Source organism: Lagopus muta, chromosome 1 (assembly GCF_023343835.1).
Source record: "Lagopus muta isolate bLagMut1 chromosome 1, bLagMut1 primary, whole genome shotgun sequence".
Lineage (NCBI taxonomy): Eukaryota > Metazoa > Chordata > Aves > Galliformes > Phasianidae > Lagopus > Lagopus muta.
In genome coordinates, this window is record NC_064433.1 from 59,005,642 (window position 1) to 59,018,401 (window position 12,760).

Here is a 12,760-nt window from a genome sequence, read left to right on the forward strand (position 1 = left end):
AGTATGGGGTACTGCATCCTTTTTGTCCATGGTCTGAAAAAGCTGACTACGTGGTTAAATAAGTGGCGAATTACTGTTCTGACTCTCTTTGCTTTACTGCTGCTGCTGTTCTCTTGGAAGACAGTGAAACAGAATGAAATCTGGCTCTCCAGAGAGTCCCTGTTCAGGTACGGGCAGCCATGGGAGAATACTTGTGTTTTCATATTGTTTAAAGTAAGTTGTGCCTGTTTGCTACATGGAATGAACGGTTTGCTATGTCACAAGGACTAGTCCAGCTATTAATGCAGTGGTGCAATTAACATTTTCATTATTATACATAAAAAAAAAGTTACCACCACCACCTACTTTCTGTTTTCTGACAGCTGTGCAAAAACTGGTGTCAGCACTTTATGTGCATATACACAAACTTTTGTTCTGGCAATAGCATTTTTAAGACACTGTTTTTAAATAACTTCAGTGCTGCAGATTTACCAATAATGTAATGCTTTCCTTTTTAAAGACATAGCAGAATTTTGTTGCAGCCCTACAAAACACCATAGTAACGCTATTGAATATATTGAATTTTCTTTAGCAATATTCTTAATGACAAAAATGAAATGCAACAAAGTGCCAAGCTTAATGTACCATATTTCATTTTATTTGATTACTCTTTGCCAAACAGCTCTCTTTATAACCTCATTTATATATTTTTCTGCATCAGAGCAGACTGTTTCATTTTGTGTTTTGCTAGAAAATGTATTGCATTTGCCTCCAGCTGCTTTCAGCAGTTGTCTAATTGTGAGGTAATTGTAGAAACACAGGTGATTTGCACACTGGTTGCTTAGCTTTATTTTCTAACTTATTGGCCAGAGCAAAGTTTAATTTACTCGGCACTGAAGAGTATGAAATCACTTTTTATGTGTACCTTTCAGACTTCAGGAGACACTCTTGAAGTGGTTGGAGCTCTGTTAGTGGAATTTTGTTTTAAATGTAGAGTAAGGCTTTCTTTACTCCAACACAATTTGTTGCCTGTCTCTCTAAACCTCTGTTTGCTGTTCAGACAGCAGCAGCCATGGTGACCAGTCTGGGCTCTCACAGCTCTGCGTTAATTGTGGTTCCAGTCCAAGCCATTCAAGTTGGTGGTGGCCACTTGCAGGAAAGCCAGACAGCTTCCCAAATTGGGTGACTCTCTTGTTGAAAGGGGGGGGAAGATGGCAATTCCATATGTTGTGCATTAGGCATCACCTGTGTATCATTGCATACTGCTGTGGTCACCTGTGTGGTCAACTGTGTTTAAGAGAGAAGAAGTCAAACCAGAGTGGATGAGAGGAAGGTATCTCTCACTCCTCTCTTCCAGGAGAACCCCTCTTGGGATGATTCAGTGTGCCAGAGGGTCTATCATAAAGGAGACATAACCCATAGTTACTTTGGCTTAGTTGGATGCAAATAGAATCATAGAATCATTAAGGTTGGAAAAGACCACTAAGACCATCTAGTGCAACTGTCAGTCCATCACCACCGTGCCCACTAACCGCTTCCCTCAGTGCCACATCTACACTTGAAATAGACCTGTATCTATCCTGCCTCCATTCAAAGCAAGGTGGCCTTCCACAAACCAGATCAAATTCAGAAGCCATAGAACTGTTAGTGCAGCACTGAGCCAGAGCTTGGACACAGTGCCCCAAGGTAGGGATTTGCATTATGCTGGAGTAGGTAGGACACTTAGTGGCTTGGGTTAGGCTGGCCAGCTTGGGACTTTTGGGGACAAGTCCAGGAAAGATATCTGCCCTAGGCTTTTGAGAAGAAGGCAAGAGTGTTGGTGTGCTCATGTTGGGTTACCTGGTATTGCCTCAAGAAGCAATTGGCAGCAGATGCCTATAAAAGCAATTTAAGAACGAGACAAGCAGCAGTGATGCTTCTCTCAGTCTTTTCCTAGCTTGCACTGATCTCCAGTTTAAAGGCTTCCTGAGTCAGGATTCATTTTCTCTTTTTTTTTTTTTTCCCCGCTTAGCAGCTGCTGATGGACTTTTCTTCCATTAATGTCTCTGGCTGCTTTTTCAAATTTATTTATAGTTTTGGCTTCCACAGCATCCTGTGCACTGGGCTCCATCATTAAATTACACAGTGTGCAACAAAACGACTTCCTTTTTGTATGTCGTGAATGTTCTGCCTGATCATCTTTCTTGCTTTCCACTAGTCCTGGTGTTTTGAGTGAGTAGGGAGCAACCCATCAACTGATCACTTTTCATGTGCCTTTCGTGTCTATACAACCCAGCCTCTCCCCAGAGCTGTTATGCTTCCATATTGGTGGTTTCTGATCCCTCTTGTCACTATTTTTAGGTGTTTTCCAATTCTAACCTATCCTTTTGAGATGGAGACCAGAACAACGTACTCCATTCAGGTTTGCAGCTTAGTACTATTGGGCTGTTTTCTGGTTGTTGTTCTCTATTCCTTTCCTATTTATGTCTAATCTGTCCATACAAGCTCCAGGATACCTGTTATGAGTGGAAATGTCTGATGTGTAGACACCAATCTAAAACTTGTGCCTGTAACAGAATTCCATTTCATTTGCCACTTCCTTGCTCAGTCTTCAATACTGTGAGATTCTTCTGCAACATTTTTTTAGTTAGCTTTAATTCCTGCAATGTGATTCATGTTGTCATTTGTAAATGTGCTGTCTCCCTGTTTGATCCCATATTCAGATCTTTTGTGAACACATGAAGTGGCCTAAGTGCCAGTGCATGGCTCTTGGAACCCTGCTTGTAGTCTTCTCCATTTAGGAAAACTTTTCAGCTACCTGTTCTCTTGCTGTATTTCAAGCAGACAGTGATTCACAACGGGACCTTCCTTCTTATTCCATGATGCCTTCAAGAAATGGGAAAACTTCAGCGAGGGATTTTATCAAAAGCCTTTTTGAGCATCCAGGTGCACAACATTGAGATGATTGAAACTGACAGGGCTTTCATAAAAGCTTTCAATGGCTTTAGTACCACATGCCTGTTGAGTTTATCAAAGAACGACGGATCTGTTCACCTAACTTCTTTCTGCAAAATACAAGGTCAAATTCTTCCCTTTTGGATAGTAGCTATCCAGAAGTTTGCTAGATCTAGTTTTATTGCTGTTTCTCCTAATTACTTGAACATGAAATCAGTCTTGCTGTTCTGTCACTCCCCATATCCTTTGGGTGGAGGCAACTGACATCATGTTCATCATTTCCCATTTCTCCTATATTAAGGGTCATTTAAATGATAGGTTACATACTGCAGCTAATAGCAGCTTCACATTTGATTTCCTTTGGAAAAGTTTTATGCTACCAGGCCCTGTGGATTTTTAGGTGTTCTTGGTGTTGGTTTGTTTTAATGCTTCTCTTAGTACCACTTTAGTTTGAGACACTGCTTTGGACTTGCCTCTCTAAGGAAAGGTTGCAGTGTGGGAACATCCTTCAGCTCCCCTGAGTGAGCTCTTCTGTTGTGGCCTTTTCATCTTCAAGCATTACTTTTAGAACCTCGGTCAGATATTTCCCTTAGTGGGAGCTTCTTTGGCTGATTTTCTATATCTGACGCATTGCATTCTTAGCTTTGATATCTTTAACAAGTTTTTCCTTATATCTCTTTTGGTCTACCTAATTATGGTTTATGTTGAACTGGATTAAGTTTATACACTTAACTTTTTTACCTCTTCAGCTGCTAAGTTTACTTTTTAAATGAGTGTTTTCCATTTCTCATAGCCTTCTTTATTATGCTGTTTAACCAAGTTGGCATTCTGTTGGCCTTCAAGATCTTTTTTCATAGATGTTACACGTGTTGGGAGTCTACAATATGGTAGGATAGGAAAGAAATACAACAGTAGAAGACTGGAAGAAGAAGATAATTTCATTATCTAAGGAGCGTAGAGGCTGTACATGGAATGATGTTGAGAGGACTGAAGGAGGGAGAAGTGGATGGAGGCATGTTAGACAGCAATAAATTAGAAAGGATGGAGAAGGAGGAGAAAATAAGGAACAGTAAAGCAGTTTGAGAGAAAATAATAAGGAAACAGAGCAAATCTATATATGGGGAAAGGAGACATAAATCAACCTACTTGGTAGTCTGTCTGTGTGTTGATTTTTTTTTTTAAAGAAGTATGTGCTGAGAGGATCTTTATTCCCATTCTTAGTTCTCTATTCTTCTTCCTCCACTTGCTGCTTTAATTAATTACTGATTCTTCCCTCCTCTCGTTCTTCCCCTTCACCTCTCCTTTCAATTCCTCCATTTGATTAGATGTGTTTCTTCAGTGTCAGTCTGTCTCATTTCCCTCGGTTCTGTTATACATGCTTTGTCTGCACTATTTTTTCCCCAGGAGATGCAGATGTATTCTCAGCATGTTATCAGTTTTGTACTTTGCACCCCATTTTTTTCATTCTCAAGGTTTGCCCTGCTTTGACACGATGCTGCCAGTGTCAGCACCATCACCCTCCCTGCTAATGGCTGCCACAACTCTTGGGCTCCAGTACAGGGTCCAAATCTGGAGGAACCAGAAATCCCTCTGAGTCCTGGCTACCTCAGTGTGGAAGAGAATGATACCACCTGAGCAGAGGATGCACCTACATATTTGTGCATAAGTGCATAAGCAAGGGCTAAAAGTGAGAAGCAAATGACCCATAAGCATAAAAAGTGACTAGATGTATAGATACAGCTATTTGAAGCATAAATTTCTAGAAGCCTCAAATTTGCCTGACTGTATTAGCAGGTGTACAAGGAGGGCTTGTTTGAGGCTCAGGCTCCAGCCAGAGAGAGCGAAATGAGGGCTGTGGGCTGACCCCTGCATCCGCTGTATCAACCTTCTCAAGGTTGATGAAGCTGCCACGTTTCCTTTTGCTCCTGGAAAGCTTTGCATGCACAGCTCACATTTGTGACAGTGTCTGGAAGTAAGGCTGTAGCCAGTAGAGGAGCTATATAAAAGTGGCTCTTTCTTAGTTAGCAGTTCTCCCTCCCTAGTCAGGTCTGCTGACCTCAGTAATGTGCAAAAAAACCCCAGTCAAAAACAAAAGAAACAGGAGAAAAATAACCAACCCACCCCAAAGGAGACATTTACTACTGTGTGCTTTTGTTAATTCTGAGAGTCAACTCAGCTAAGAAGAGCAATTTCCCTTGCATTTTGTGCATCTTCTTTAGAATGGTTCGGAGTCCCGTGTTGATATCTGTGAAAATCAATACGAGGATATGAGGCCAGGGACAGCAGCTGTTGGGGTCATCCAGGGAACATTTTGCCATAGAGAATCTTTATTGGTGATAATGATTCCCAAAGCAGAACATATCACTTCAGTGTCCCAAGGTTCCTGCTGAGACAGGAGCAGTCTCATTTCCTTGCAAACTGAATGCTTTTCATATGAAAATCACAGAAAATCAATGTACTTTCTGCTCCAAACTTTGCAGAGTGGAACATGCACTGAGGAAAACAATACCATGAGAGACTTTTGCTGGCTAAATGGGGTTTGGGTTTGAGGTTGGAAGTGCCAATGGCATTTTGTTTCTCTGCATTATGACTAAAAGGCTGCCTCCTTTCCATGGGCAGGAAGCACTACGTAAGATGGCTTTCCTATTGCTTATTTTCCATTTATGTTATTTAGTGCTGTCGTGGAAATCAGAAAGGAAGGAAATGCTCCTGATGAATGACATTGAATGTCAGCTGACTTGTTTCTGACTGGCTGGACAGTGGGTCCTTAGGTTTTCAGAAGGGCACATGTGCTGGGCTGGGGAGGAGGGAGACGGGAGAATTTGGAAAAGAAGTTGGAAAAAGAGATTGAAACTGAGAGAGATTGTGGGCTTGCGGGAAGCAGAAATGGAAAGCCATTGTGTTCTGCTTTGTTATTTATACTCCACCCTTTCCCACTTGGCTTTCATTTGTGGACATTATTGTTTCCCCTGTCAATGAGCAAACAGTGTTCTCAGCTGGTCAAGAATCAATTAGCAGAAGTGTTTGCCTAAACTCTCCAAAAAATCCACTCTGCCTCCAGCCGGGTGTTTGCTGTGCTGCTGACAGTGCGGAGTCCACAAGCAGTTTGCCTCAGTCGTTGCTGTGTGCATTTGCAAAACCAAACACCCCCCTCCCCACCCATGCAAGGAGAATAAATAGGTCAGGGAATGTGAGTGGTGTGATGCAGAAGCCAGCATCATAATGACTCGAACTCAAGCCAGTTTCTGTTTCCTATGTCACCCCCACCCCCAGCAGAATCACGCAGATGAAAGAGCTTTATCGGTGACGTTTTAATAAATGGGACCAGCAGGATTAGTAATAAATTCTATTTAAAGAGAAACAGCCCAGAATTAAAATATTTAAACATATGCATCTTACTGTTAAAACTGTATCTCATTAGAACTGCAGTACTTGTACATATGTAATATACTTCCCACCATTAACTCGGTGTGCAGTGTTTCAGCGGGGGCTATAACGGAGCCGACAACTCATTGCACATAGCTCTGAGATGGTAACAGCTTTGAGTCTGCGACTCTGCCTGTAACGCTGTCACTGATGTAATTCAACCCTCTCTGTATAAGAATTAATATTCCGGTAATGCCCAGAGGTTGTAAGTGTGTAGTTAATAGCTCCCAAGGCCAATGGAAATTAACACAGCCATAGCAGTCACACATTACTTGCTGCTGGTGCAGTATATCTTTGTGAAAACTAATATAGAAAATCATTCTCTTAAGAATAGCATCAATTAACTGATTTAATTCAGCGATTAGTCACAAAATGTCTTATTCCTGTAGTGTTCCCAGTAAGTAATTTGGAAGTACCTGATGATTAGGAAGCCAACTGCAAGGTCTATTTTTGATTTCTGTAGGCAAACTGTGGCTGTGTTGTGCTGAACTCCGTAAGGCAGCTGTGGGCGAAGCTTTGGAAGCTCTCACAAGAAGGCATTAGTGACATGTGTGATGCCACTGGCTGCAGATAACCAAAAAGGCAGCAGTTTTGCCACCAGGATTCTCCAGAGTGCCATTTAGAATGAAATTCCTAGCAGAGGGCTTGGGCACCTGTGGGTGCCTGCTCCGCACTGTAGAAACTGTCTGCAACTTTTCATGGTTAACTTCTCTGCCCACCCTGGTTAAACAGCAGAGACATTGTAGGCAGGGTAAGGCTTGGAATGACTTTACTCTTGAGTTTCTTACCTGGAGTGGGAAGCATAGAGCTGATGGGGAGGAAGGAAGACAGCAGCTGGCAGGGATCTGCTTGTGAGTGAGAAACAGTGTTTTTTCTGCTTTTACATGAACAGTTTAATCCATTTTTATTTCCCATTACCTCAGAGAGTCCCTATTTATGTGCTGGAAAAAATTTCCCTGTTAACAGCATTCCGACTTCTCTGGGTTCTTGCAGGGGAAATGTTTCCATGGTGTACGTGCTCTTGAGATTTCTTTCTAACTATAACCTCGAAGCAGCATTTCCTCCAGCTGTGCAAGGTGTACCTTGTTTTAGGCGCTGTCAATTAAGTAAATAAGCACATGCCTGCTCTTCTCCTTTTGTCTTTGCACCCTCATTATTAATTCTAAACATTCAGTCCAATCTGCATAGCAAGGAGGATGAAGGGGAGGGCTGGGTTGGCTGTGCGGTCACACATCCATGGTAATATGTTATAATGTGAGAGCATATTACTTGTCAGCTCAGGGCAAGAGTCCTTTTAGCCCTCCCCTCCTGGTCCCACTCTGCTCAGTGCTGTGCTGCGTATAAATGTGTGCTGGCTGGGTGCTCAGAGTGTGCTGTGAATCCCCTCTAGTGGCTGATGCCTATGGAAAGCATACTTCTTTCTGGTGCCTGCAGCTGACAGATTGAAATCAAGGTTTTCATAAGGTGTCTTCGTGACACTCAAGTTTAAGCAGGGCTGGAGATGAGGGAGCCTGTTACAGCTGTATTACAGAAAGTACTGCGTGCTTTCCTGCTGAATATTAGGCTTTTTAGAGTCTTTCAATTTAACACATTGTATTTCGAATTACCACAGTGTCTCACCACAGGGAAAGTTGCCATGCTGGTGCTTACGCCATCCTGCTTCTGTTCCTCTTCGCAGCTCAGGAGTGAGGACTCTACCCCACAACGCCAAGGTGCACTACAACTATGCCAATTTTCTGAAAGACCAAGGCCGTAACGTGGAAGCGATCTACCACTACAAAACTGCTCTCAAGTAAGTTCCCTGAAGCCCCAGCTAGGCTCGCACTGTGTGGTGCAGCCCACCAGTAGCACGTCCCTTCCTGCCAAGGGCTGCCTGCTCCTCACCCCCCAGCTCCTTCCCTGGGGACAGCTCAGTTTTCAGAGGTTAGGAAAGTTCTTTGGCTCAATGTTGCGTGTGTCATTAAAAGAGGGAGCCTGGCTTCCCTCCAGTTCCGTGTGTGTTTGTGTGTATACTTCAGTATGAGATATAAATGTTACCATAGCTACACATTGAGCAATGAGGTGTCACTTACTTGGCTGAATATGTGCTGGTAAGCAGGAGGTAGTTGTCATAAATGCATTTTCAGGTTCCTGGGCCATTTATCTTAGTAAATTGTTAATGGTGCATGCCTGGAAAATGCCAGTGCTGTAGCCATCTGAAGTAAGCAATAATAATAGTACTTACGGCTTGTATTGAGGCTACTGTCTGCAAAGCTTTGCATGAACACTAAACTAATTGGTGCTGACAATGCTCCTGTGCAGTAGCAGGTAAATGTAATTACCGCAGTTCTGCAAAAGGGGAGGCTGAAGCAGGAAGGTGAACTGTCTTGCTTATAGATGCATGGTAAATCTGGGCCAAGGGCATGGCTTAATATGCAGGATCACCTGACCCAGACTGTGCACGTAGTAGATCCTGGGTGACACATCTCCTGACCCCACATGGAACAGGGGCAGCTCCCTGCATGCAGCTTCCTCCATTTGCCACCCCACAGTGGATGTTTGCCCAGGACTTTGGATGCTCCCTGCTGCCCTCCAGTCCTGAGAGAAGGGACTAGCCCTGTAGAAAGGTGTGCAGGTAAAATGGGAGTGGCAAGGGAGAGCCAGCATATAGGGTGCAGACAGTGCTGCCAGGAAAAAAGGCACGTGTGGAAAGGGCAGACAACATGAGGAGTGGCTCTAGTGGCAAAAACAGAGCTCAGCACAAAAGGGCACGTCAGGAGGTGCAAGAAATATTCTTTCCTGACATGTGGTGTGGGAGGAAACTCCTATGTTTTATCTTCTTGCCAACTGACAGGGTTATGCCAGAGAATCTCAAGGGCTCTTATCCCACCCATGAGCTGGGAGGGCAGGATGGTATTTTGTCAGTAAGGATTGAGTTAAACTAGGTGAAGGTGATTTTTAGATTTTGTGTACCTTTTCTCTTTTACCATGCTCAGGATTTAGGAAGTCATTTAGAAAAGCCTCCATCCTATTTTTCAACATTTCCAGGAATGGAAAATCCAGTACAGCCATCAATAAGTTGGACTGAAGGTTAATTACCCTGGCTGTTGAAAATGTCCTCCTTTATTTTTAGTCTGTTTTGTTTAACGTCAGCTTCCTGTTCATTGTATTTGTTTACACCTTTAAATGCCACGCTGAAGAGCTCATTATCAGAAGACAGTTTTCTATACAGTGATCAGTTTCTCCTCTAATCTGCTGCTGGATATAATAGATGAATGTATGTAGCTTGCTCTGAAAGTACTGCCTCCTATTTATTTCCCTGGAAACGACGACAGCTACAAAGACCACAATAACACTGTTTGATAGAGCAAATTCTCAGCTACAAAGCACTATTTTTCAACATAGTCACCACCATTAGCTATGCATTTTCACCAGCCTGCATACTGTGTTTGTAAAAATCTGTATGGCCATCTGGAACATGGCTTGTCTTTCACCTTGCTGTCACCACTGCTGGAATGCACCATCCACCGCCTCACTGTGTTCACATCTACTGTTTGGTCTTTGTAAACATTCAGCAAATGTCAGTGAATGTAAATGGCTGACATATTTTCTGTGTGGAGGAATCCATTTCCACACTTTCACTTCATGTGTACTTCTATGTCAGATGCCATTTTGTCACTCTCCCTCTGCTGCCATGTGTCACATGGCAACAAAATCAAATAGGCCAACGTAATCAAATAGGAGGCATTACTTTCGGAGCAGCCCTCCTAGATGCTGTCACTTTCACTGTTATGCAAGTTTTTGTGATCACTAATAATTCCCATAGCTCTTCTCCAGGCTCTCTCCAATTTACCAGAAAAGGCCATTGAAAGAAAGGAGAGGGACTAACAAATATATTCCAAACCCCACATAGGGTGTGGAGTGTAACATCACTTGCTGCTTTCTGCTCCTACTGACATCACCTCTGCCTGCCTAAATGGGATTTACTGGCAAAACATTTTTTTCTCCTCTGACTCAGCAGCACTCATTTATTATAATTATAACGCTGTCTTCTGCTCAGCAGTATTTCAGTTATAAGAGATTCTAATTTCAAACATTTCCTCAGTGGCATTAGATGGCATAGATTGTGCTGCTCGTATTGTTTATAGAGCATCCAAGGCCTGGTCAGGGCTCAAGTCCACATGGAAGCATTTCCCAGGTACCCAGTGTCTCAGTGGCTCTGGCTTGTGCTCTGATTGCTTCAGTTATTTCGGTATTAGTTCACATTTCTGAAAAACCATTCTTTGCCCCCACTTTGCATGCTCACTATCTGTCCTCACAAGGCCTGCACTGCATGCACGCCAGGAGTCACTGGGGAGCTGCACTCCTTACTTCCACCACCTCAGCAATCTGCACTTAGAGTGGCAGATTTGTGAGGGATCTGGAGCACAGGCCTTATAGGGAGCAGCTGAGGGAACTGGGATTGTTGTCTGCAGAAGAGAAGGCAGGGAAGGGGTTGGCCTCTTCCCCTACGTAACAGCAATAGGATGAGAGGGAATGGCCTCAAATTGTGCCAGAGGAGGTTCAAATTGGATATTAGGAAAAAATTCTCCAAAAGAGTGGTGGTGCACTGGAACAGGCTGCCTGGGGAAATGCTGGAGTCACTGTCCCTGGAGGTATCCAAGAAACATGGATGTGGCACTGAGTGACATGGTTAGTAGGCATGGTGGTAGGTGGACAATTGGACTAGATGATCTTAGTGGACTTTTCCAACCTTTATGATTCTATGATTCAGTGATTCACTTAAACGTTCCTTATTTTTACTCTCTCACTCAAGCCCTGTTGCTGAGTTTTTGAGGCTGTACAGTAAGCAATAGTGTGATGTAATTAAAGAGTTATATATTTGCCTGTGGAGAATAACATTCCATGTTTTCCCCTCCGACATTCCCATCTGAAATGTGGAGGCCTCACAGAGGTGGCTGGGTACCTATGCTATTGGCTACAATGGAGAGATGGAGAAGGGGATGGATATGGGACAAGTAACGTGATGGTGGATGTTCTAGATAGGTGTTGCAGAATAGCACAGTTTTCATGTTCACGTTGTTTTATGCATCCTCACAGACTCCAGCTTTGCAAATCACTGCTCCTGGTTGTAGACCAATTCTCGACAATTAGAAAGAAGGAAATTGGTAGTTATACTGTCCTTCTGATGATTCAGAATATTTTTGGCTACTGGCCTGACGTGAAAATGGACAAGAAGCTGGGAAGCTGAGGCAGCACTCAGAATCACAGAGTGGTTTGGGTTGAAAGGGACTTTAAAGCCCCTGCCAAATTCCAATCCCCCTGTCATGGGCAGGGACACCTTCCACTAGATCAGGCTGCCCAGGACCCAGTCCAACCTGGCCTTGAACGTTGACAACACCAACTTCTGTGATATTCCCCCAGGTGCCCCTCACTATGTGTTTGGTCTCCAGGTGAGTTCAGATTAATCCACACTCTCCATATGACAGAAAATACAGATTTAGTCAAGGGGTTTAGCAATCCAGCTGCAGCTCTGTCAGAAGGATGGGAGATCAAAATATCACGTCTGCCTAGTGTGATGAGGAGCAGTGGGCATATTAATAGGGAATTAATAAGGAAAACAGAGTCAGTAGGGAAGCAGACTGCTGCTACCACCACCCTGCAGCTTCTGGGAGGTAGGGGAGAGAGCAGCACTGCTGTAGCAGCTCTCTTTGAAGCATGTGGCTGATGGCTCATTAATCATTCCAGCTCCCTCCCAAAGCTTGTGCCAAACTGCAGTGTAGGTTTGCCTGATCTCTGGTGAGTGAGTTTAACTGTTTGCTAAACAAAAGTGATCTTGTCAGTCCATGTTTGGCTCTTTTAACTGCTTGCAATTACCATTCCACCAACGCAACAATGCGTTTCCATTTGCTGCTTCTCTGCCAGAAGTGTCAGCTGCCATGTCACTGTTCAGTGAAAGTGACCTATTGCTCCTGTGGTGTAAGCAGGTGGTGTGGCTATGGCTGTGTGAAAAGATGTTGACGTGCACATAGTTTACGTACGGAAATAATAGCGTTTGGGACTAAATCCCAGGAAACTCAACCCCATTCCTACTTTTGAAGGCATTTGTAGGCAGGATCCTCCACTGCCATGTGTTTGTTTATCTCTTCAGCTAAATCGTGGAGCAGAAGAATGTGTTTTCTCTGACACTGAAATTGCAAGGCAGGTTTCTAAGGCCAACTCCATAACTGATACCATCAGCCAGCTCCTGATATGCTGCTTATGTTTGAGACTCTTTGCAGGTGGCCCCTCAAAAGGCTTACCCCAGCCAACTAGCTAGTGATGCAGTATCCTGATGGAGCCTGATTTAGGTAATTAGTGCAATCCAATTATGCTGCCCAAGAGTGAAGGAAATGAAAACTGAGATGATATGCAGAAATAGAGAACAACAGCAGCATAATTT

General features: G+C 43.5%; 1 protein-coding gene across 2 annotated transcripts in view; it reads left to right on the forward strand.

The window, feature by feature from the left end:
* The window catches only part of TMTC1 (transmembrane O-mannosyltransferase targeting cadherins 1), a 147,000-nt gene that overhangs the window by 101,653 nt on the left and 32,587 nt on the right, over positions 1–12,760 (forward strand). For both annotated transcript variants that reach the window (XM_048934325.1, XM_048934326.1), the window contains exons 10-11: positions 3–167; positions 8,018–8,131. In XM_048934325.1, the coding sequence (XP_048790282.1) occupies positions 3–167; positions 8,018–8,131 (279 nt within the window). The remainder of the gene's footprint in view (positions 1–2; positions 168–8,017; positions 8,132–12,760) is intronic.